The 26,634-nt window shown below is 31.4% G+C and overlaps 2 protein-coding genes across 3 annotated transcripts; both read left to right on the top strand.

Moving 5' to 3' along the window:
- The first annotated feature begins 3,646 nt into the window (after positions 1-3,646).
- LOC126714081 (ADP-ribosylation factor-like protein 8c) lies at positions 3,647-13,130 on the top strand. Of its 2 annotated transcripts, none has more exons than XM_050414079.1 (6): positions 3,647-3,980; positions 7,050-7,131; positions 7,264-7,296; positions 7,396-7,517; positions 8,631-8,792; positions 12,626-13,130. In XM_050414079.1, the coding sequence occupies exons 1-6, from the start codon at positions 3,943-3,945 to the stop codon at positions 12,741-12,743; spliced, it is 555 nt and encodes a 184-aa protein (XP_050270036.1). In that variant the 5' UTR covers positions 3,647-3,942; the 3' UTR covers positions 12,744-13,130. The 2 variants fall into 2 exon arrangements, with proteins under 2 accessions (XP_050270036.1, XP_050270035.1); XM_050414078.1 differs by lacking the exon at positions 12,626-13,130 and adding an exon at positions 8,919-9,427 and having other exon boundaries at positions 3,651-3,980.
- Positions 13,131-18,383: 5,253 nt separating this feature from the next.
- LOC126714080 (transcription factor MYB20-like) lies at positions 18,384-21,170 on the top strand. The gene is made up of 3 exons (XM_050414077.1): positions 18,384-18,678; positions 19,437-19,566; positions 20,272-21,170. Exons 1-3 carry the CDS (start codon positions 18,546-18,548, stop codon positions 20,945-20,947), a joined length of 939 nt encoding a protein of 312 aa, XP_050270034.1. The 5' UTR covers positions 18,384-18,545; the 3' UTR covers positions 20,948-21,170.
- Positions 21,171-26,634: the final 5,464 nt, after the last annotated feature.

The raw sequence follows: 26,634 nt of genomic DNA, 5'->3' as shown, positions 1-26,634 counted from the left end.
AAAAGCTCAGTTTTATACTGCACTTTTTGAAAACCTCACTTTTTCAAAAACCCCAGTTTCAAAAAGCTGAACCAAACTCACCCTAAGTAGTTTATTTTTGCATCTATTCGAAAATGGAATATTTGGATTTTTTTTATTAAAAAAAAAAGAGTAACACTTCAAAAAGTTTTACTTTACAAAACTGCAATTTTAAATAAAATCAGCGTTAAGAAACCACCAATTTTGATGGCTACAAGCTTCGAGAGTCAAAATATGACACAAAAAGTAGGATGGGCTTCATGATTTCCAAAAGAAAACTCTGGTCTTCCTAATCTACTCAAAAGGCTCAAAGCATCGGCTGCTCCATGTGTGTGTGTATATATATATATATATATATATATATATATGCTTCCTAATCCCAGTTATGTCATGAGATACCTCAAATCAAAATGTCCGCCATCTTCATGCATGGAGAGAGGAATGGATGGTTGCCCTTAAAGATATCAAGAGCCAACCTAATCAGGACTCAACTTGGTGTGCAAGCCAATAAATCATAATTTTACTTGAATTGTAAGTATTGTAACTTTGGTTTAATTTATTGTTAGTTTAAGAATATGCCTCCTATATCGTCTCTTTCTCAAAAAAGAATATGCCTCCTATAAATATAAAATATCATGCTTTGCGTTCATTGTAATATATATTGTAATACACAGAGCTTATAAAGAAGTAGACATATAGCCATTAAGGGTTTTCACAATATTGGTGTAGAGCCTTGAGATTCATGTTGTTTATTTACAGTGGTTTTCTATAATAATGCAGATTTTTAATGCAATCTTCACGACTACTAACTGGAATTGTTGCATGGTTCATACCTTTCTCAAAAGTTTGGAATGCACTCTTCATTCTATTTGAGGAAAATACTTTATAGTACAAAAGACCACCCCCACCCCCCCCCCCCCAACCCTTTTTTTAACGGCTATAAAGGTTTTAGTACAAGGTTTCTACAAAAAAAAAAAAAAAAAAAGCATAAATTTGATTCCTATTTGGTCTTGAGAAAAATCTTCTCTCTTTGATAGCTCCCTACTTCTCTCCTATGCAAACCTAGTTGCTTATTGCCACATTATTATTATGTACATCAATATCAATTGGGTAAGACTTAGGTATAATAGATGCTGTTCCTTAGGTTTTTTTCTTAAAATTCTGCTATATGGATTTTTTCTCATGGAATGGAAGTATATTTTTTAGTTAAATACATGACTAAATCTTAAAAAGAGAATCTAAAGAACAGCACCTAAGGTACTGTATCTAAGTTTTGTCCCCATATCAATTATGTGAAAGAACATTAGTGTATATGCATGCCCTTACAGGGTCACACAGTCAAAGAGACCTTAGGATTTGAGTTGACACTGATGCACAAGTAATCTTTGACTGCTCTTTTTCAAGGGTTTCCTATGCTTTGTACAGTAATAGATCAAGCCTGGAGTGGAAGTGTTCATGTAAGAGTATGCACCAAAAACAAGAAACAAGCACACTTTCCTCGTGCATACTTTTACGTGAACACTTCCTAGCTAGCATAGTCCTTTCCAGGAAAGTCTGTCCATCAAAGTTGAAATATATGAGACATTAATTGTTGACAAGGATGGTAAGTTGAAAAGAGTCAAAAGACTCTCTTTAATCCACTCCAAATCCTAACCTTCTTTGAAGTCATTGAAAAAGCACTTAAAAGCTTGAACAACCCTTTTTAGGAATTTTTTTCTTCTTCTTTTATTTAAATGAAAAACAACATTTTGGAAAAAGGTTTTAGAGGTGTCATATCGTAATGGGCTTTTAGAATATCGTGTCGTAACAGACTTTAGAGGTATCATATCGTAACAAACATTAGAGGTACCGTATCGTAATGGGCTTTTAGAGTGTCGTGTCGTAACAGGTTTTAGAGGTGCCATATCGTAACGGGCTTTTAGAGTGCCGTGTTGTAATGGGTTTTAAAGGTGCCATGTAGCAACGAGCTTTAAAGGTGTCGTATCGTAACGGGCTTTTAGAGTGCCGTATTATAATGGGTTTTAAAGGTGCCATGTAGCAACGAGCTTTAAAGGTGCCGTATCGTAACGGACTTTAGAGGTGTCATATCGTAACGGGCTTTCAAAGAACCGTGTTGTAACAGGCTTTAAAGGTGCCATATCGTAACGGGCTTTTAAAGTGTCGTGTCGTAATGGGCTTTAGAGTTACTGAGTAGCAACGGGCTTTAGAGGGGGTTTTGTTGGGCTTTTTGGATTTTCTCACAAGGTAAATGTTTTTTGGGTTTTTTTGTGGAGATGGTATAATTTTGTGGCCCAATCTTGGTAGTAATATGATAAGTATTTTTTGTGGAAACCCAAGTTAGATAATATGTGGGTAATATGTGTGACAGGGCCCAAGATAATTTATGAGGCTTATATAGGGAATATTTGTGAGAGCCCAAGTTGGGTAATAATGTGAAAAATATTTATGTGAGCTCAAAATAGTTTATGGGTTTATGTGGGTATTTTTATGAGTGAGCTAATGAAATTAAGGTCCAAAAATTTGTACCTCAACATTGGGAAACTTACGCATTAAAAGAAAGCATACTCACAAGTCCCCAGTAAAGCTATCCAATTATCCTTCTACAAATAGCATCACATCATAACATTAGTTATTTCAGTTAGGTAATTGAGAGGGAAAAAAAAAAACCTTGTAAATGAGAATAGGATTAAAAAACACAGATGGACTCTATAAAAATTTTACCTTAACTTATGTAATGTCAACCTAATTGTTCAAGTTATATATATTTTTTCTTATAACAAATCAGACGATGCTTTTGAACCACAACACACATAATGAATTAGTATTTAAATAAATATATTAGTTAGTAAATTAATATCCAAATAATGTTTTGATTTTAGAATTTGTATCCTAGACCATGAATAACTACTCCCTAATTTTAAGACCATCTAATTTTTAGACGGTAATAGAGTAATAGGAGCAACTATTTTGTACGTCCGATGTATTATACTTCTTTCTCTTAGAAATACTTGTCCTATGTGTGGGTTTACACATATAATCCACCTCTATGTTAAAGAATTTTTAATATTTTAACCCATGAAATGGATCCATGTCATTTTCAAGTGCTGCATTCACAATGTTTTAGCATAACTTTTATTGAGATAGAATTCACCTTTATGTTAAAGAATTTGTAATATTTTAAACCATGAAATGGATCCATGTCATCTCCAAGTGTTACATTCACAATATTTTAACATCACTTTTATCATGATCGCTACCAACATCATTTTTAATTCATATAGAGTGTTTTTTTTTTTTTTAGGTTGTCAAGAATGGATTGAGATCTTGCATAATATCACAATACAATAACACCTTTGATGGTTAAAATTAGAAGTTAAAGAAAACTTACTTTTAATCTCTACTTTTTAATAAAAACTTTTAACTTATTATTATTATTATTTTACCTTCTAAATTTTTTCTCTTAAAAGTTTTGTAATTAAACTAACAGCCTATTTGTTACTGTTATTTAAATAATAATTTTTAATATTTAGATAATATTTTATATATTTTTTCTTTATACATATTTTTAAAAAATACAAACAATGTTACCAAATGGATGTATTCATACTCGATGGGCGAAGAGAAATGGAGTCCAAGTTCAATTCACACTGTCGCCACTTTCCCGCATTGTACAGTAGGTTTCTAGATTTTACCCCCCACGTTTGGATATAGTTATGGTGGACAACAGTCAATCACTTATCACAACCAAAGTACCTGAAAACAGACAAAGTTTTTTTGCGTAAAATACAGATTCCTTTGTTGGCCCAAGAAGTTTCCTTCCTTCCTTTCTTTCACTACTTCGTCTCATTCCTTAGCTTTCTTGTCTTATAAAAATCTTGGATTCTGCTTGCTGGTTCCATTGCGCCAAAACTCACGTATTTCGAAATGGGTCTCTGGGATTCCCTTCTCAATTGGCTCCGGAGGTGACCTTCTTAGCCTTTTCTTTTCTATTTCTTCTTGTTTTTGCCGCTGTTGATTTGTGGGTTTTTTATTTTATTTATTAACTTTTTAATTTTATATGAATATTGGAATTCTGTTTTCATTCGTTTGGTTGCTGAGAAAACACAGGAAATAGTTTTACTGAAGTTTAATAATGTTTGCTTGTTACTTCTTGCACAGGATACGAAAAACCCACTTTAATAGTTATACATGAATTCTTTTAACTATTTGTTTTCAACCTGGTTTTTTGAAAATCTGTATTATCTTATCTTCACAAGAAAAATGAATTATCTGAAAGCTGGAATTTGAAATTTTGAATGATAAAATGGGGTATATCCAATTTTGTCTCCTAACAATGGACTTTGTTGATTCTGAACTTTATGCATTTTAGTAGAATATCCTTCAATGGAATTTCAATTATTGTTATAGTTTCATTTCGAGGTTGAAGATATTTTTGTTCTTTGTCATAATAAAACATATTATGAAGTGAGAATAATGGGATAATATTAGAATACATAAATATCTGTTCTTGTGGCCTGTTTAGTTGCTTAGAAAGTATGGGTTAAGATAAAAATATTTTTGATAATTTTTCTTTAGTATATTATTGTGTTTCTTAGGACTCCCTCTAGGCAGCAATATGGCACGGGTAATGACTATTTTTGCTACATGAACATTCGAATCCAAGCCAATGGTTGTACCTTTTTTTCCCCCTCTGGTGCAAAGCAAAAAACAAGAAGAGCAGCAACAAGATTAACATTTCTATTTTTGCCCTCAGATTCTTGAAACTAAGTTTAGGAAAGAAAAAAAAAAACTTTGAATAGCCATTTACCATTAATTTATGCTTAATTTGAATTGAAGTCCTCCCCCCCCCAATATGTCATCTTGAAAGTTCGATTATCCACCATGTTTTAAGTCTTACACTCAAAATATGTCCTTTATGAATGGTTCTGTGGACTTGTTATGGTTTTTATCTTTTCTTGAATGTCCTCCACGATCTTCTTGTGACGTTTGAAGATTTCATTTTTTGAAAAATATGAAACAATCTGTGAAATATGAAAGCACAGATATGATAATTGTAAGTTTTAAGGGCATTTACATTTCTTTATCTTCATTTGTTTGGATTTTAAAAGTGCAAAAATCTTTCCTTTCAAGGGAGCCCATTACAAACCTATGAATCAATTGAGTTTCTATGAATCTTCTTCTTTATTTAACTTTTTTATTTTTATTTTTATTTTTGTGGCTGAGGGCAAAAGCTAGTTACAGTTTTATAAGTTGGGTTGTGAAAGAAGCGTTAGTGTATGACAAAAATCTAAAACACCTTGAATCCACAAGGTTGACATCTGCTATCCACCTAAAAAATAAAGAATAAAAGACTGATATTGTATTGATTGTAGACTTCGTTCTTCATTTTTTACTGCTTAAGGGCCAATTTAAGGAGTCCAAAAAACCTATTCTGAAAGGAAAACAATTTTTAACAAATCTTATTAATATACAATCATATAAAGATTCCATTTTGCCTAAAATTCTCCTCAAAACTCTCCAAAACATGGAAATAAAATCCTATGCCAAGAAATTCCAAAAATTGCGAAGTCCTATTGTAAGAATAGGAGTATGGTTTATGACATTAATGTCAGACTTGAAAAAATTGGTCAATTTTTCATATTTTGTGGTATCCTCTACACAATAGACACAATTTGTAAAATTTCAAGGTTAAAATCATCTTGAATACAAAGTATATGATACATAGTTTTGTTTATGGATAAGCTTCCTTAGACTTTTATTTTTACTTTGTTTTCTTTAACTTTATCCTTTTTATGTTTTTTTTTTTTTTTTTTTTAGCGAGTGTTCCCAAGAGATTGCCTTTCTTTTGGATAGTGGCCTAGAGGGAAGGGGAAAAGGGGAGAGTCAAACTAGTTGCCTCTGGTTTGTGAGGCATGTTCCAGGGCTGAGTGTACTATGGGTTACTTAGTTTGCTTTTTATTCTCCTTATGCTATATACATCCAATATAATTCAAATATTATCCCTAAAATGATACATAAAAAGCAAGTGCACACATATGTGTAACACACTAATGGATATTCCCACAATATCTTGTTTTTTGCAAGGTAACCCTTGCACTTGTGGGGATGAATATCATTTTATTTTTTAATCTCATTCATAATCGATGAAAACCCAAATAATTTAAAATAAGTTTCAAAGGAATTAGTCTCTTTGAAAGGAGGTTTTTCCTTGTAAAGGAGAAGAAAGCTTATCCTTCATACTTTAATAGTGCTATCTTTAGGTATCTGTGAAATAGATAATGGTTGACTTAAGTTTTTCAGTAAGATCTAAGAAGCCTAACAGCTTGAAAGAGAAGTATTGTTACCTGCATGCTGCATATTCCTTGTTTGCCTTGCCCTTTAAACAACCAATACCAAAATATTCAAGCAAACAAGCATTTCAAGAGCCATGCCTTGCAAATTTATTACCTATATCGCAAGGATGCATTATAAAGAGTGAAATATTTGCATTTAAGATTCTTACTCTGTACCTTTGTGCTTTGCTTCAAGATCAAGTCAGCATCTCATTTTTTCACTTATTTTATAAAACCCACACTAAACTTCTAAGTAATTTAATAAATAATGCCAGAAACTTTATGTGTTCAACTAAAATACTTAAGATCCTTTGATATTTTTATGTTGTGTCATTCACCACCCTTTAAAGAACAATTTGTTGCCTGATTAGTGTTTAAATAATCTGTATTGCTTCCCAAATTGGGATGGAAATCATCCAATGGTAAAAGTTTTTAATTGCTTTTAGCATGGAGACTGCTTGTATAATAGCTTGTGCCTTTATCCACTCCAAATGTCAATGGAGAAAAATAATGTGCTTTATGTAGGATTTGTTAAAATGAAGTAGTACACATACTTCAGTCCATCTGTAATTAATGTAATAGAAAAGTTTTTTTGTGTGTGTGTGCGTGTGTGTGTTCAGGATTCATATCTTTACTACGGTCAGATACCATTCCATATTGAAGTTGTTTTCTTGTTCTTACTGTGTGTCTGTATATCAGCTTATTCTATAAACAAGAAATGGAACTTTCCCTTGTTGGCCTTCAGAATGCAGGAAAGACATCTCTTGTTAATGCCATTGCTGTGAGTGAATGTAACCTCTGCTTTTACTTTTATTTTTATTTTTATTTTTCTGGTAATTAAGAAAAGTCTCTTTTAATTCTTCTGTTACTAGTGAGTGGCTTTCTTTTGACATAGCACTTTTATGTTTACTAGACAGGGGGCTACAGTGAGGACATGATTCCAACTGTAGGTATCTTTACCTTGAATAAATTCTAAATAATTTTAATTTATATATATGATACTTGAAATATATTTTATAAAGGATTATTAATACCATGAAAACAGGTTGGATTCAATATGCGGAAAGTTACAAAGGGGAATGTGACAATCAAGCTTTGGGACCTTGGAGGGCAAAGGAGGTTTCGGACAATGTGGGAGCGTTATTGCCGTGGTGTTTCTGCAATTTTGTAATGCCTCTAATCTTTGATCTACTCTCTTTGCTATATCAAAGCATTTTTTTTTTTTTTTGGTCTTTTTTTACTCATGAGAATGGTCAAGAGCTTTATAGCTCAATTGGCACCTTCTGTTGTTTCCAACAGAGACATTCAAGGTTCAAATCCCCTCTCCCCCATTATACTATAAAAAAAATTTACTCATGAGAATGCCAGTTGCTTTTAGTGACAGCAATTTCTGTCAGCGTGCAAGAATAGAAATCTTTACCCTGGGTAAGTATCCCAACTAAAAAGATGAACTCATAAGTCCTAATCTGTATATTAATTCCCTTTAGAAGCATACCCACATCAAACAGGTCCTATAATAAAGGACTTATTGTAAAATCTAGTGTCTTCCCTCTGCCTTAATGGGACATTGCAGCCTTGTATTAGTAACCTTTTTACTACAGATTTTTTTTTTTTTTTTACTCTGGGTCCTGTGGAGTTTAGTTGAAATTGAAACATTGACTGATAACAAAGTGCTTAGAACACCAACTTGGAACTCAAGAAAGTTGATTTTATGCTTCAAAAATGGACTTATCAGAAGAAACAAAGAAAAGAAAAGAAAAAAGTAAATCTGCAAACGAGGTGTCTTTGCTTTATGTTGTTCAAGGCATTTCATTTCATAGTTGTTTTTCTTTTAGCACCTGGCAGTTGGTGGGATTGCTATCCATACATGATCATCTCATAGATTGCATTACATGATGATAGAATTCAGTCATCGTCAATAAGAAAGAAGGGCATATGACCATTACCATGATGACTACATTGCACATTTCCTCAAACAGCATTTGCCAATTTCCTCGCCTGATTCTATTTTTACATTGGAACAATTAATATTTTAAAATCAATTCAATATCTTAGGAGATGGAAAGGGGAGGTAGAAAAATCTGGAATCTTACAGGAATTATTCGAAATCCCAATATTTGCAAATTATTCACTAACTATGGAGTGTACTTATGGTGCATGATATAAATTTGTTATTCAGAAGGGGGTGACAGCCCTGGTATGTCTCATTAAATCAATCGTAGTGGTGTGATTCAATTAGATTCACTTCTTACTTTATGTTTATGATGGATGCAAAGGCAGATACATAGTTGATGCTGCCGATAGAGACAGCGTTCCCATATCTCGAAGTGAGCTGCATGACCTCTTGATGAAACCTTCATTGACCGGAATTCCTTTGCTTATTCTTGGCAACAAAATTGACAAGTCCGAAGCTCTTACCAAGCAAGCTTTGATGGATCAGCTGTAAGTTCAGAAAATCTTACAAGATGTTGTTACATCAGTGATTTCATTCATTAATTATATTAATAAGGAATCTCATCGTTTTCATTCCCTATGTGAAATCCTAATGCTTTTGTTGGGTGGTTTCAGAGGCCTTGAATCAATTAAAGACAGAGAGGTGTGCTGCTATATGATCTCATGCAAGGATTCCATAAACATAGATGTTGTCATTGATTGGCTTATCAAGCACTCAAAAACAGCAAAATGATCCATGTTTTGACTTCTTGTTGGTGTTTCATTGAAGAATGATCAAGGTCGGAGAAGCAAGATTGGTGATATACACCCCGATCTATCATCCCTCATTTAGTTGTGGTAGTAAGTGCTTTGTATAGTGCTTTGACAATTGAAGCTAGTTTTCCATGGATTATCTGTTTTCGTTTATATTTGTACTGTTCCTTTCATATATTTCTGAATTTTGTCAAGTATAGGCAGTGACATTAACCTGATTAGCAGATGTTTGGGTTTCTATGTGCGTGTGTGAAATTCACTTCCGTCTAAATCTTTGCTGCCAGCTCCAATCACCATATTGACTTTTAAGTTTTATTATTGAACTCTTTATAATGAAAGGAATCGTGTAAAAATGATGTACATTTTGATTATTGTTTTGCAAATCTGATTTCTGAATTATTTCGGCACCTTAAATGTTTACTAGCTTATATGAGCGTTGGGAAATTTAGACCCTAGTTAATTTGATCAATTTCCCAAGTTGGACTCTTCTACCTTGTGATTCTTTTCAGTGCATAAATATCCAATTTGTGATTGACTTCACCACAACAACTCCTGATAGTAGTAGATGTTGGTATAGATGTCTTCACAAGAACTCTCTTGATCTTCAATGAGTTCTAGAGATGCAGCTTGAAACAAAATCCTGGGTACAGAAACGTTGCAGCAGTTTCTCTAACTTCCATAGAGTCCTCTCTGTATGGTTATGATAACTTAATAAAACTTTATGTAAGTCCAGGAACCCTAGTACACATATCTTAGGTCTTTTAGTCATCATGGGCCATAGACTTAAGAGTTTGAATTCGAAGCTTGATTAGTCGAGCTTGATGTTGAGGTTTAATAAACCTCAATCGATCGAGTTGTAGTTGAGTTTGCAATCCAGACAATAGAACCTCCACTTTTCTGAGCAATTTCTTTAACTGTTTTATCGTGTCTTCAATATAGATCTTCAACCAGTATTTAGACACTAAAAACTTACAATTCAAATACATAAATAATTAATTAATTAAGAAAAAGAAAAAGCTTTTTGACTTTGCTATATGGGTCAACGCAAACATGACTCATTTAATAAACAGACCAGAATTTCTCAACCCTAACACAATCTATTTATTAAAATGGGTAATTTGATATGACACTTTTAACTTGTTTAATTAGCAGGTTATTTTAAGGTCGACAAAAATGGCCTGTTTAATAACCTGTTTGATTAATATAGGTAATAACTTATCCAAATAGGTTGTTTGATTAGTAGGTTATACTTGACCCGAATAACCAACTTTCAATTCCCATGTATCTAAAATTAAAATACAACCATGAATCAAGTAATAAACATTTAGTTACAATCATAAATATTGCAATAATAACAAAAGCTAATAATTATTTCCTTCATTCAAAATAAAATTACTATTCCAAAAGGTTTTAACCTCCATATCACCAAATTCAATAATATGTCAAAGTTCCATTTCAAAAAGTTTTTATAAGCTAATCATGTCAAACGAGTTAAATAAGTTCGCATGTTGAACACAAACACGACCTATTTATTAAACGGGTCAGTCATGTAGACCCGAATATGACCCAAATTTATTTAGCTTCAACCCATGACCTGTTTATAAATAGGTGGATCATGTTGGGTTTTATAAGCTATGTTGGATTTTGCTACCTTTATCTCCAAGTAATCAATTAATACTAAAAAAAAAAAAAAACCATACACATACATAAAATTAATGAGAAAAAAAAAAAAATCTAAACAATAATTTAGGTAGAGCAAAAGGGCATGACAATACCTAAATTCCAAAATTATAGTTTGGGTCTCAAATAACAATCATCGTGTCATATTTGGGAGGTTAGTTTTCAATTTTGGAGAAGTGAGTATAATTTTTTTATACTCAAAGTTCAAACTTTCAACTCATTTGTATTTTATATATTATTTTTTTTTTAAAAATAAATTCCAAGGAGGCTACGGTCCCCTTGGTCTTGCATAGTACCGTCTCTGTTTAAAAGGTGTGGACTTGAACTTAAATTATATATACGGAGCCGACCGTAATCATTATTACTTAATACATGAAAGTGTAAGAGTTAATACAAATTGGACCCATTTGTCTTCTTCCCGTGGTATTCATCAATAAATGCTTTTGGAATCGTATGGTAGGAATACAAATTGGACGTCTACCTTTCCTTTGTCTATATCAAACTGAACCACTTCCACTCGGTACATAAGAATGTAGGACTTGTTACATATAAGTTTATTAGACAACTAATAGATTCCAATTAGGAGAGGCAAAATTCGACACGATTATAAGTTTATTAGACAAGTGACGGTTCCAATTAGGGGAGGTAAAATTTGACACGACTCGCAAATATAACACGATATGACATGAAATTAACAAGTTATAGGTTCAAATTTAGTAGATTTATGTCATATTTAGGACACAACTAACCCGCTTAATAAACATGTCATATTCGGGTCTAACTCATTGAACCCATTTGACTCGTCTAACCCATTTTACCAATATACTCTTCAAAACCTTATGTATATAAATTTATTTTCTTTCCTAGTTACGTTCTCTCAAGCCCCATGGCCGTCTCTCACTTTCAAACCTCAATTTATCTTACCTCACCTTATTTTCTTAACCATTTTCACCCTTCTATCATTGCGGTGCAAAGCCACCATTGCCCTCATCCTTCACTTCATTCTATCACTTGAAACCCTAATTGCTATCGTCTTTTACTTTCATCTTTGAATTCTTTGCCTCCATTGCCCTCGTCCTTCACTTCTCTCTATCACCCGAAACCCTAGTTGCCATTGTCTTTTACTTTCATCTTTGAATTCTTTGCCTCCATTGCCCTCATCCTTCACTTCTCACTATCAGTTGAAAAACTAGTCGCCATTATCTTTTACTTTCATCTTTGAAATCTTTGTCACCTTCACATCATCACTGTTGTCCTTTACCTTTACCTTTATCTATTTCCCTTAAATTGATTGCTATGATATGATATTAGCTGTAGTGGTTTATTTTGTTTTGACATATTATGATTGATTATTTGTGATATTGAGATATATTTTAGTTTTAAATGATTATTTGTGATGCAGTTACTCTATTAGTTTTAAATTTTATATTTAAAAAAATATGTATGATTGGTTTTTCATAATTCAAAATAATTGAATTAATACTAAAATTTGTATTTTTTTTTCGCTTTGATAAAATTTAATAAATGGGTCGACACGACTAACCCATTTAACAAACAGTTCGTGTTAGAATTGAGGAACCCTGACCCGTTTAATAAATATATCGAGTTAGTGTCAACTCATATAGTCAAATACTTAAGAGTTGATACGAAACGTGAACACGAATTGTCATCCCTAGTTCTAATTAGCACAACTAATAAAGTGAAGCTCTTACCAAAATTGACAAGTCCGAAGCTCTTACCAAGCAAGCTTTGATGGATCAGCTGTAAGTTCAGAAAATCTTACAAGATGTTGTTACATCAGTGATTTTATTCATTAATTATATTAATAAGGAATCTCATCGTTTTCATTCCCTATGTGAAATCCTAATGCTTTTGTTGGGTGGTTTCAGAGGCCTTGAATCAATTAAAGACAGAGAGGTGTGCTGCTATATGATCTCATGCAAGGATTCCATAAACATAGATGTTGTCATTGATTGGCTTATCAAGCACTCAAAAACAGCAAAATGATCCATGATTTGACTTCTTTTTGGTGTTTCATTGAAGAATGATCAAGGTCGGAGAAGCAAGATTGGTGATATACACCCTGGTCAAATCTGTCGTCCCTCATTTAGTTGTGGTAATAAGTGCTTTGTATAGTGCTTTGACAATTGAAGCTAGTTTTCCATGGATTATCTGTTTTCGTTTATATTTGTACTGTTCCTTTCATATATTTCTGAATTTTGTCAAGTATAGGCAGTGACATTAACCTGATTAGCAGATGTTTGGGTTTCTATGTGCGTGTGTGAAATTCAATTCCGTCTAAATCTTTGCTGCCAGCTCCAATCACCATATTGACTTTTAAGTTTTACTATTGAACTCTTTATAATGAAAGGAATCGTGTAAAAATGATGTACATTTTGTTTATTGTTTTGCAAATCTGATTTCTGAATTATTTCGGCACATTAAATGTTTACTAGCTTATATGAGCGTTGGGAAATTTAGACCCTAGTTAATTTGATCAATTTCCCAAGTTGGACTCTTCTTCCTTGTGATTCTTTTCAGTGCACAAATATCCAATTTGTGATTGACTTCACCACAACAACTCCTGATTGTAGTAGATGTTGGTATAGATGTCTTCACAAGAACTCTCTTGATCTTCAATGAGTTCTAGAGATGCAACTTGAAACAAAATCCTAGGTACACAAACGTTGCAGCAGTTTCTCTAACTTCCATAGAGTCCTCTCTGTATGGTTATGATAACTTAATAAAACTTTATGTAAGTCCAGGAACCCTAGTACACATATCTTAGGTCTTTTAGTCATCATGGGCCATAGACTTAAGAGTTTGAATTCGAAGCTTGATTAGTCGAGCTTGATGTTGAGGTTTAATAAACCTCAATCGATCGAGTTGTAGTTGAGTTTGCAATCCAGACAATAGAACCTCCACTTTTCTGAGCAATTTCTTTAACTGTTTTATCGTGTCTTCAATATAGATCTTCAACCAGTATTTAGACACTAAAAACTTACAATTCAAATACATAAATAATTAATTAATTAAGAAAAAGAAAAAGCTTTTTGACTTGGATTTACCAACACTAACAAGATTTGACCCTAACAATGAGCATTAAGGCTCTTACGTTGGAAGTCTAATTGGTATCGATTATCAAATTGCATTATTGCATTTTGGATATAGGCCATATGGCCTTAGAAATGAGTCCATTTTGTTTTTGTTGAGCTTGAGTTTGAACATTGTTTTTAGGTTTCGTTCAAACTCAAGCTGCATTAAAACATTTTACTTTTGTTGTCAAGCCAAGCTCAAACATTCACTACTCGAAAAAACTTAGCTTGTTTACAATCTTTAGTTTAACTGGCACCTTATGTGGTTTCTAACAAAGACATCCAGGATTCAAATATCATTCTCTCACTTGAAATATAAACGTGTTAACACACGGTTTGGGTGTAGTCTAATCAAGAAATTGAAGGGTATTTTGTGGATTGTGAATTCCAAAATCCCCTATAAAAAGGGCATGGTAGGGTCTCCAAGTAGGGGTGGCAATTCGTGTTCGTGTGTCAAATTCGTGTCGGGTCGGGTAGTGAGTATTATGCTATATGGGTCAACCCAAACATAACTCATTTAATAAATAGACCATAATTCCTCAATCCTAACACAAGCTGTTTATTAAAATGGGTAATCCAACACAACACTTTTAACTTGTTTAATTAGCAGGTCATTTTAAAGTCGACAAAATGGCCTGTTTAATAACCTGTTTGATTAATATAAGTAATAACTAGCCCAAATAAGTTGTTTGATTAGTAGGTTATACTTGACCCGAATAACTAGTTTTCAATTCCCATGTATCTAGAATTAAAATACAACCTTAAATCAAGTAATAAACATTTAGTTACAATCATAAATCTTGCAATAATAACAAAAGCTAATAATTATTTCCTTCATTCAAAATAAAATTACTATTCCAAAAGGTTTTAACCTCCATATCACCAAATTTAATAATATGTCAAAGTTCCATATCAAAAAGTTTTTATAAGCTAATCAGGTCAAACGAGTCAAACAAGTTCGTATGTTGAACACAAACACGACCTATTTATTAAGAATAATACTAGATATACAAATTTTTTTACAAACTGCTGATGTGGTGAGTAATTATTGATAAATGAAAAAGTGATATTAATGGTGCGTCTAGATGAAAACCAATAAAAGGTTGGCCACATTATTAGTTTGTAAAAATGTTGTAAAATAATTTGTGACTGTAGCATTACTCATTTATTAAACGGGTCAGTCATGTAGACCCGAATATGACCCAAACTTATTTAGCTTCAACCCATGACCTGTTTATAAACGGGTGGATTGTGTTGGGTTTTACAGGCTGTGTTGGATTTTGCTACCCTTATCTCCAAGTAATCAATTAATATTAAAAAAAAAAAAAAATACATACACATACATAAAATTAATGAGAAAAAAAAAATCTAAACAATAATTTAGGTGGAGCAAAAGAGCATGACAATACCTAATTTCCAAAATTATAGTTTGGGTCTCAAATAACAATCATCGTGTCATATTTGGGAGGTTAGTTTTCAATTTTGGAGAAGTGAGTATAATTTTTTTATACTCAAAGTTCAAACTTTCAACTTATTTGTATTTTATATATTATTTTAAAAAAAAAATTAAATTCCAAGGAGGCTACGGTCCCCTTGGTCTTGCATAGTTCTGTCTTTGTTTAAAAGGTGTGGACTTTTTTTTTTTTTTTTGAAAAAAAGAAAAAAAAAAAAAAAAAAGAGGTGTGGACTTGAACTTAAATTATATATATGGAGCCGACCGTAATCATTATTACTTAATACATGAAAGTGTAAGAGTTAATACAAATTGGACCCATTTGTCTTCTTCCCATGGTATGGTATTCATCACTAAATGCTTTTGGAATCGTATGGTAGGAATACAAATTGGACGTCTACCTTTCCTTTGTCTATATCTTCTTATAAGTTTATCAGACAACTGATAGATTCCAATTTGAAGAGGCAAAATTCGACACGACTATAAGTTTATTAGACAATTGACGGTTCCAATTAGGGGAGGTAAAATTTGACACGACTTGTGAATATAACACGATATGACATGAAATTAACAAGTTATAGGTTCAAGTTTAACAGATTTATGTCATATTCAGGTTGACACAACTAACCCGCTTAATAAACATGTCATATTTGTGTCTAACTCATTGAACTCATTTGACTCGTCTGACTCATTTAATTAAATTTCATTTTATCAATATACTCTACAAAACCTTATGTATATAACTTATTTTCTTTCCTAGTTACGTTCTCTCAAGCCCCATAGCCATCTCTCACTCTCAAACCTCAATTTTATCTTACCTCACCTTATTTTCTTAACCATCTTCACCCTTCTATCACTGCGGTGCAAAGCCACCATTGCCCTCATCCTTCAATTTTATCTATTTCCCTTAAATTGATTGCTATGATATGATATTAGCTGTAGTGGTTTATTTTGTTTTGACATATTATGGTTGATTATTTGTGATATCGAGATATATTTTAGTTTTAAATGATTATTTGTGATGCATTTACTCTATTAGTTTTAAATTTTATATTTAAAAAAATATGTATGATTGGTTTTTCATAATTCAAAATAATTGAATTAATACTAAAATTTTTATTTTTATTTTTATTTTTATTTTTTTCTTTGATAAAATTTAATAAACGGGTTGACACGACTAACCCATTTAATAAACAGTTCGTGTTAGAATTAAGGAACCCTGACCCGTTTAATAAATATATCGAGTTAATGTCGACTCATATAGTCAAATGCTCAAGAGTTGATACGACACGTGAACACAAATTGTCGCCCCTAGTTCTAGTTAGCATAACTAATAAAGTTTCTTATTATTGAATAAGAGATTTAGGGTTCGATTCTTGCTTATATAAAAACTAATTGGTGTTTAGTCTAATGATAAAATACAATTATTAGGAGTGGCTACTATATGTTAAAACTCTATCTTATTTATCAAAAAAAGGTCTATTAGGCAATTGGAGATTTCCTTCAACTTTTTAATTTGTTTTTTTATTTCCCTTTAAACGTGAAAAAATGTGTATGTCACTGCCTTGGTGTGTATCTTGCTAAATGCTAATGCTAGCCAAATTTGTAATATAATCTTTTTAGTTTTAATTATCTAAATTGATAGTACTATTCTGAAGTAATTTAGGGATCTAACTTTATTTATCTATTTTTGAATCACGTTTTAAATACCCAGTTTGATAATTTAAAACTGTGCTTTCAAAATACAATTTCAACACTTAAAATAATATTTTCAAACACAATTTTAGAAGAATAAAAAGACTAAATCCTCAAATAATTTCAAAACCATGTCAATTGAAATGATATTATTTTAAAAATGTTTCTTGCTAAATTGGAGTAATATTATACACACACATATATAAACATTTGGCTTTTAATTGATCTCATAAAGTTTCAATATTTAAGTTTTTGAGTCCTTACAATTTTACACCTTAATATTCTAATATATATTTTTAAATCGATTGTAAATTCTATTATATGTTTAAAGTTAAAACTCTCGTTTACAATCTTGATACTCTTCTCAACCATAAAAGAAAAAAGAATAAAAGAATTTCGCTACATTATATTTTCTATAAGAGTCAAAATTTGGTAAGGATGGAGTGTAAAACTCATATTTTATATCATCCAATAAGGTATTGTTACATCAACCTTTTACTTAAAATTCAGTACATCTTATTACATATAATAACGCCACATCAACCTTTTACTTAAAACTTGAAATATTATATTTATTGAAATGTTATCTTATGTGATCAGATGTATTTATGTTTTAGTAATATGTTGATGTGGCATATTCTTATTGAAGGGTTTACAATAAATTCTTACAGAATTTAATCTCTTTATTTAAATTGTAGAAATATAGAAATAAAATCCTAATAAATTTCTATCAATAACTATTATATTTTATTGAAATTTCTTATATAGCACAAGTTGGTGACTTGTACTCAACAATATTATTGACGCAATAAATTTCACAACTTATTAAGGTGATAAATTATCATCAATTTATCACATATTATCACCTTAGCCCTCAGCAATAATGAAAATTGAAAATTCATTGTACCTAAACTTATTGGTACTTGTTTTTCCCTCTATTAAAAAAAAAAAAGAAATTGATACTTCATAGTTCATACCATGTTATCTACCCTGAGATTTTGGTGTTGTTTTACTTTTACTTTTACTTTTACTTTCACCTTTCCTCTGCCGAAGTATGTGACTTGAAAAGGTGGGATCAAACATCTCACGCTTCAAACTGAAGCAAAAGAGTTCGATGCGGTGGTGCTTTCCGATGAAGACGTCGCACGTGTGGTACGCATCACTTATCTACTTAACACGTGGACAAAGTCAGAGAAAAATACATAAGCAATGCAATATATATTATTTGTTCAACTTTGCAGAATTTTAAGGAAAAAATAAAAGGTATGTCCCATCAACCCCAGAAAAAAAAAAAGTATGCTTAACTATAAAATAAAATAATGATAATCACAAATAATATAAAAAAATACAGAGCCGAAAGTCCATATGGGGGGCTTGGTTTATATAAGTTGGTAGAGATGTACATACACTAACCTGATATCTCAATATCTCTAAGCCAGTTTTTTCGTTATCTCTCTCTCTCTCTCTCTCTCTCTCTCTGTGCTCATCTTGAATTTACAAGTAGTTGTATATTCAATATTGGAGTTTGTGGGTGTTAGAGATATTTTGTTGGGTGAGTGAGTGAGGATGGGGAGGCAACCATGCTGTGACAAAGTTGGGTTGAAGAAGGGTCCATGGACAGCTGAGGAAGACAAGAAGCTCATAAACTTTATTCTCAACAATGGCCAATGCTGTTGGAGAGCTGTTCCTAAACTTGCAGGTCTCCTTTCATCGGCCTATTAATTTCCCTCATGACTACAATCTCATACAGAGAGACATATATAGAAATCTTTTAGAAACTTTTGAATACAGGCACTTTCTTTTGGATTGGGAGGGAGGGGGTGTTATTTTTAATGTTTTAAAAAAGTTCTTTGATTTTATTCAATTTTCTCTTATTGTTATTTTTAGTCATCCTTTTTTATGATTGGATAGTTGGGCAGACAAAATTTGAATCTGAACGCTTTCATTAGAAACGTCAGAAGAGCGACCAGGCATTATTTTAAGTCATGTTAAAATGAAATTTGTTCATGCCTTACAGAAATGTAAGGAAAGCTGTAAGCCAGCTTTGATAAATTTGAACCTGTTTCTTCTTAATGGGATTTTGTCTTTCATGATTGAAAAAAAAAAAGGCTACTTCTTTTTTTCCCTCTTTTTGGGTTGCTGCAATTGAAAGAAAGCAAGCTTTGATCATTTTGAAATTTCTTCATTTTTAATTGTTCTGTACTTTATTGTGCTGCATTTCTTGCAAAAATGTGAAAGAAGCCAGCTGGCTTTGAAATATTTTTTTCCTATCTTTTGTGTAATGAATTAAATATTTGGATTGGTTATATAATTAAAGAGGAGTGAACGGGAAAAGCTGACCACCAAAATGATTTTGAATGATTAAAAGCTAAGCAGGAAATCATGATTTTGAATGAAGAATGAAGAGAGATAAACGATCACTTTTATTGATTATGGTAATGGTGGGTCTCATTGCAGGATTGTTAAGATGTGGAAAAAGTTGCAGACTGAGATGGACAAATTATCTTAGGCCAGACTTGAAGAGAGGTCTTTTATCAGAATGTGAAGAGAAAATGGTCATTGATCTCCATGCTCAACTTGGCAACAGGTTCATTCTTTTATTCCATTTCCAGCTTTGACATCGCTTTCTTCCATTTATGCTCTGTCCTGGCTCATGGGTTCTTTTGTAATTAGATTTTTTTTATTGCTACTCTTCTGCATTTGACTATAATGTCTTTCAATCACTATCTTGTTCCAATGCTCGGCAATTTCTATAATATGACATCCATCATATGGAAATTTTTTATTCATCAGTAACGGAAGACTTGGTCCCCATGGCACTTATCTATTTATTTCTTTTTTATATCTTGATTTTAGTTTTATTAATCCACAACTTGCCAATCAAAATAAAAGTATACACGACAAATTTCACAGCTATTGAGATAACACATTATAATTGGTGTACAATATAATATTTAAGAAAAAGTAATATTGTACTAATCACAAGTTGCCACTTCTCATGTTGTGAATTAACATTGTAAAATTTGTTTGATGTGTGACATTTTGTTTTCAAAAATAAACACGATGACAATTTTGTCATGTACGCAATTTTCATATGAGAATCTTGGGCATACTCATAGTTACATGAACCTTTCTACCGGCCTCAAAGTCAGTCTTCCTTTGGATAATTCCAAAACATATTAATCAATATATAAAACTTAAATCTAATTTCTATTATTTTTTATTTTTTATTTTTTTGAGAATTTTTTTTCTATTATTCTGAAGTCCAAAATATTTTCTTGCCATTTTGCAGATGGTCTAAGATTGCTTCTCATCTCCCTGGAAGGACAGATAATGAGATAAAGAACCACTGGAACACCCACATCAAGAAAAAGCTTAAAAAGATGGGCATTGATCCTCTCACTCACAAGCCAATCTCTACTGCAACTGATGAACCACAAACCCAACAACAACAAGAACAACTGCAACACCAAAAAGAAGAAGAGCAAAAACAACAAGAAGCTTCTCCAACTGATACTGCATCTGAAATTGATCAAAGCAAGGAGCTTGAGACTGAGGCATCATTGCAGTCATCCTCTATCACTGAAGCCAAAGAGGAAGACAAAAGCATGACAAGCCCATTTGACCCAATGGAGCTCATGAATGGCTTCTGCATAGATGAAGTTCCAATAATTGAACCTCATGAGATTTTAGTCCAATGTGCTCCTTCTTCATCAACTTCTACCTCATCATCCACTTCTTCAAATTCCTCCAACTTTTTTCAGGACTTACAGTTCCCAGATTTTGAGTGGCCTTGTGACTACAACAATAGCAGCAACAACAGCATGGGCTTGTGGAATGATGACTTAAGCAGTTGGGATTTGTTGATAAATGATGATGGTGACAGAAAGCAGACTGTAAATCCTTCTCTGAGTCAGTGTCCAAAAATGGTTTTGGATCAAGAATCTTGGGCATATAGCCAATTGTAACTGCAGAATTTTCATACTGGCTTATTTGTACTTTGGATTTTAGTTGTCACCGACAGAGTCAAATAAATCAAGATCCGGGAAAACCCCATCTCTGAATTAGCATTTTAATGTTACCATTTTAAAATAGAGGAAAAAAAGGGGTATAATAAACCTTTCTGTATATGAGAAGCGAAGTATTTTGGATTGTTATTTTAACAAATTGTGGTCACCATTTTCTTATTTATATTTGGTATCTTTCTTTTTCTTTTTACTTTTTCCTTTTCTTTTTGGTAGAAGGACAAGGTAGGATGTTTGCTATGACCTATTGCTTGAAACCTATTGTTAAAAGAGCATTGTTAATCTAAAAATGGTTAGGAGTGGGCAACCAATACGATTTTCTTACCTGGATGTAATTATTGTAACTTCTAACTACTACCGAGTAACGACCTCATTTTAATGAAGTATATGGAGCACCAATACATCGCTGGTGGGAGAGGGGTAACTCAAATCCAAAATACTCTGCATAACGAAGTCTTGTTGGCCCAAGGCCCTACCCACTAGGCCACCAATCACGTTGGTGAAATAGATTAACCTTATTTTAACAACCTTTAAATGCTAGAATGCAGTGTAAAATACAAACCTCAATAGTTAATCTTTTATGTTCTTTCTTTGTGTCCTCTTCTTCTCCCTATTTAAATATGATTAAAAAAAAAAAAAACTATTTAAATACGGATACATACATACAAACGTAGGAAAAAGGAATTTGAACCCTAAATATTTTCGTTAGAAACTAATTAAACTACTAGTCTCTTGGCAATGGGAAAGAAACTAAGAGTGAATTATGTGTATTCAACTATTCATGGTCTTATTCAAACAAACTGGATATTTTATGACTCTTTTTTATTTTTTTTGGGTCAATCATATTTTATGACTCTTTCTACTTAGTAACTTGATCGGTTTTCACTAAAAAGGCTTTTCATGTTGAGGATTTATTTAAATAAAGAGAAGAACTTTGAAAAAGTTGGCTACAGTTGCTTGTGAGTTGGAACACCTCTAACGGATTGAGATGTCTATTTTTTTTTTTTTCAAAAAATTCCAAATTCCAAATATTTATAAACTCTATGGATAAATTAAAAAATACAGTAAAAGTCAGCTAATCATTATTGAATTGTGTACCCGGCAAAAAAATAAAATAAAATAAAAATTGTGTACCAAAGCATCTGAATAAAAGTTTCGGAAGAGATGTGGTGAGTAAAATGCAGGTTCTTTGTATTGACAACATATATATGTAATCATTTTATTTTGTGCAACTTGATGCAAATATATAGTGTTTTATATATCATTAATTTTTTTGTCAACGCTGGTCACGCTATTTCAACTTGAATTACATTAATTCGGGCATAAAGTGTGTGTTTGGTTCTACGTTGCGTTGCGTTTTCTGCGTTTTCACACTTCTTCTTTTTTTTTTTTTTTTTTTTTTTTTAACATTTCACGCGTTTTGCAGAAAAGGGAGACAAACGGTACTGTAGCAGTACTGTTTATGGGACCCACAGCCACTTTATTCATTAAAAAATATTAAAAATGGGTCCCACGGTACTATTTACACATTTAAAAATTATTTTGTTACAGTGTTTTCAGTTTCAGCAACAATAAGTTCAATCCAAACACACCCAAAGTGTGAGTTTAGATACCCCTTATTTTGCTAAAAACTGAAAACAATAAAAAAAAAAATTTGGATTACTGTTCACACCAAAAACATTGTTCATTTGCCTATTTGCACTGTTCATATCCCATGAACAGTGCAATAGGCATTGGTTAAAAAAAAAAAAAAAGGCAAAAACGCGTTTGCGTCTACGTAGACGCAATTCAAACACTCTCGAAATTGCTTGTTCCCTTGCTTATTAGTGTTCAATTTCAACGTTTCTCACGAAAAAAAAAAAAAAAAAAAAAATTGTTCAATTTCTATGGTCATATTTTCCTTTTTCATGATTTGAAGTTTGAACCCGATTAATTTTTTGTACCGGTAGGATTTGAATACATGTTTCTTTATTATTAGGTCAAATACTAATTGATTATTAGTTTAAGATTGAACGAAAGTATATTATTCGATAAGAACTTTATTAATTGAGTTAACTTCGATACATCATACACCTTAGAGCGGGGAAAAGATTCTTCCATCAAGAGAATGTGACTTTACGTAGGCTACTGATCAACACAGAAGCAATTTATTGCTGAAGATAATAATGTTTCTTGACAACCCTAACAATACTTAACCACTGAAAGAAATATCATTTGGTTGGCTGGTTATCATTTTCAAATGTATTAAATATGCCATCAGTCTTTTACTACTATTATTTTAATTTTTGTTAATCTTTTAGAACAAGATTGGAAAATTTAATTAATTCAAACTGAGAGCTAATCAATTATAATATCAACAAACTGATTAAGATACAGACAACTTGATTCGGATACTTCTTAATAAATGAAAACAAATAAATGAAAGATTCTCTGGTCAATCCAAACGCGGCTTTGGTCAACTTTTATAAAATATGTGTTGCTTACTTCCAATAATTTATTTGTATAGCGTATATCATACGATATAGTTTTTGTTGACTTTAAAGTTAAAATGTGTTATAAAAAGCTTTAAAAAAAGAGATTATTTCAAAAACATAAAGTTAGATTATTTGCTAAAAGACTGAGACAAAAGGCATAATTTTTTTTTTTTTTTCCAAATGCATTAAACTAAAAGTAAACAAAAGAAATGTGTAATTTTCCTATTCAGGGTCTTGTTTGTTGTATCAAGAAGTGCAATGGCAGTAATTAATAACTCTGCAATAATTTTTTTTTTTTTGAGGAAAAAAATATTTATACATGCTATTCAACGATTTACTTCGCAAAAACTATAAAAATAAAAAATGATTTTTTTCCCTTATTTTTCTTTCTTTTCTTATTTATTTTTATCATACAGAGGGATTGCTTTGCCGTGCAAGTTAAAACCGTAGGCTACGAGTAACAATGACATGAATGAGTCCGACCCTTACCGTATATTATCATTTTGCTTAATCCTTTATATAATTTTTTTTTTTCGGTTCCTTCTTAAATTTTTACCCTTTATTGCTATGGACTTTGGAGTTTGCTTAACCATTAAAGTTTTCAAAAGATTGCAATATTAGTTGATTTTAACTAATGATCAATTTATCCACTTTTTCTTTTTAAATTTTCTTTAATACATCAATAATTGAGGTGTGGGATTTGAATTATGTATATTTTCTTTATAAATATTAAAAAGTGTCAATTAAGCTATAGATTGTTGATATATATAATTTAATAACGTGGATTCTAATTAACTCAGCTGAAATGTACATAATTTTTATCAAAATAATAATAATTTAATAATAATGAATTACAACCACATGTAAATAATAAACTACTTCATACGCAATGTACCAGTGTACACTTTCTTCTTCCTTCTATGAGAATGTGCCAAAGTATACAAATTATGAATGTGGAGGCTAAAGTTTTTTGTGTTTTTGTTTTTGTTTATATATATATATATATATATATATATATATATATATATATGACTATTTGAGCTTCCTTTCCCATTATAAAAGCTTAAGCTTGGGTTTGAAGGTAAGACAAAACTCACCATAATCTCCGCCAAGGAACTTGGTTTTCTTGATACTGTAGTAGCCCTCGCTGCACAACACAACACCAAACATTACTCTCTCACACATGATTTGTACGCAGTGACATTGATGAAGCTCGAATTTGATTTCAAAAGGATAAATTTATAATATATATATATATATATATATATATATATATATATATATATATATGTTTTAATTTTTTTTTATAGAATAGGGGTCAAATATGTAGTTTACCCTAATTTCAATTATAATTTTCATATAATGATATTTAGTAACTAGATTAATCTCAATTATAGAATTATGATAGATTTTCTTAAAGTCAAAAAATGACTAAATTTTAATCCTTGTTTTTGTTTTATAACTTTTGGAATTTTAAAAAATTGATAAAAAAAGAAAAGTAATTCTTTATATTCTATTTTAATGAGTTTAATTAAGATAGAAATGAGGTATATACGAAGAAAAAAAAGATAAAAATTTAAAGTATAAAGGGAGGGGGGTTTTTTACGAGACCAAGGGCAATTCCCCTAGAAAACCGCTCTCCAATTTTTGAGATGGTATTTTATATATAGTCATTGTATGTTACATTCCTAGTATATGTGGGTTGAGTTCCACACAAAATAATAAATCTTTAACTTTGCCCTGTGTGCTTTCCAATTTGTGAGTGCACACTATAAGACTAATGTCTTCTTGGTTGTACGCAAACCTTTGGAATATTATTCGGTACTTTCAAGGTATAGTGATATGGTAATACCTCCTCTTTCGTGAATGGTAGGTTGTACTATAAACAAGTTGCTATATTTTAGGAGTACCCAATAATTACTCTTTATTTATTATCTATATATATATATAAAACCGAAACTTTTGAAACTCCCACAATTTTCCACGTCAGCACAATATTTAAATTAAATTTAAATTAAATTAAATTTTCCACCTCATCACTGTTTTCCTTTTCCAATGCAAATTAGACTTCTAGCCAAATAAGGACATTCTCCCACCGCCTCTACTCTCTTCTATTTAAGAATTGCTTGCGTAGAAAACCTAAGCCCCAAAAACTTATTTTTGCCGCAACACAATTTTCTCCTTAAAACTTATTTTTCTTCAAGATCTTTTTTGAGGGCGGCTCATGCTTCACAATTTACATATTCCACTTATGTATTGGACTCCTCTCCTTCTTCGGTCAATGCATCAAGGTTAGGGTTATTTGATTTGTTCAATAAAAATTATAGATTTGTTGCTTTTTCTTATAAGTTTGTCAATTGTTGTTTTGTTTATTTAATTGTTGGGCCTGAATCTTTTAATTAAATCTTCAAATTTTTATTGAACAAATCAAATAACCCTAACCTTGATGCATTGATCGAAGAAGGAGAGAAGTCCAATACATAAGTGGAAAAGCTATAATCATGGATTCCCTTCTTTCTATTGTATTTCTCTATTGCGTAATTATATATATATATATATATATATATATATATATATATATATATATATTGTTTTATTTCAATACTTTTGAAGCTTTGAATCTTCTGATTTAAAAAAAAAAAAAAAAATTTTGGCCTTTTGGAAGTTTTAACATCATAACTTTTGGGTTTTATTTTTTCTATTATCAGAAATTATCTAAAAGATTTCAATGAATATCCATGGATTATTCTTTTTGAGGGTAACCCATCTATATCTTATATTTCTATTCCTAACTTTTTTTTCCTATATTTTTTCTTTAATTGTCCGTGTTTACGTCTCTTTTGTTTTTCTTATTTTTTCTTTAATTGTCCGTGTTTATGTCTCTTTTTGTGTGAGTATGTGTCATCGTATCTGGGTACTTAGGCAAAATCTATAAAGACTAAAGATGCTTTTTTTTTTTTTTTTTTGGTAATGAATCCTGTGTTTTTCATGACTTTAGTGAGTCATATTCTTAATGATCGAAATTGTTTTGTTTGACGTGGATTTTGTTCATATTGGTTTCAAAGTTTATTTCTTGGCTTATATTATAGATTGTAATATATTTATTCATCAAACTGTTTAGTTGAGTTTGTTTTCGAAATTGTTTTCAGTGTTGGA

This window comes from Quercus robur, chromosome 2 (assembly GCF_932294415.1).
Source record: "Quercus robur chromosome 2, dhQueRobu3.1, whole genome shotgun sequence".
Lineage (NCBI taxonomy): Eukaryota > Viridiplantae > Streptophyta > Magnoliopsida > Fagales > Fagaceae > Quercus > Quercus robur.
Note: the sequence above shows the minus strand (reverse complement) of the source record. Positions and strands in the feature narration are given on the sequence as shown.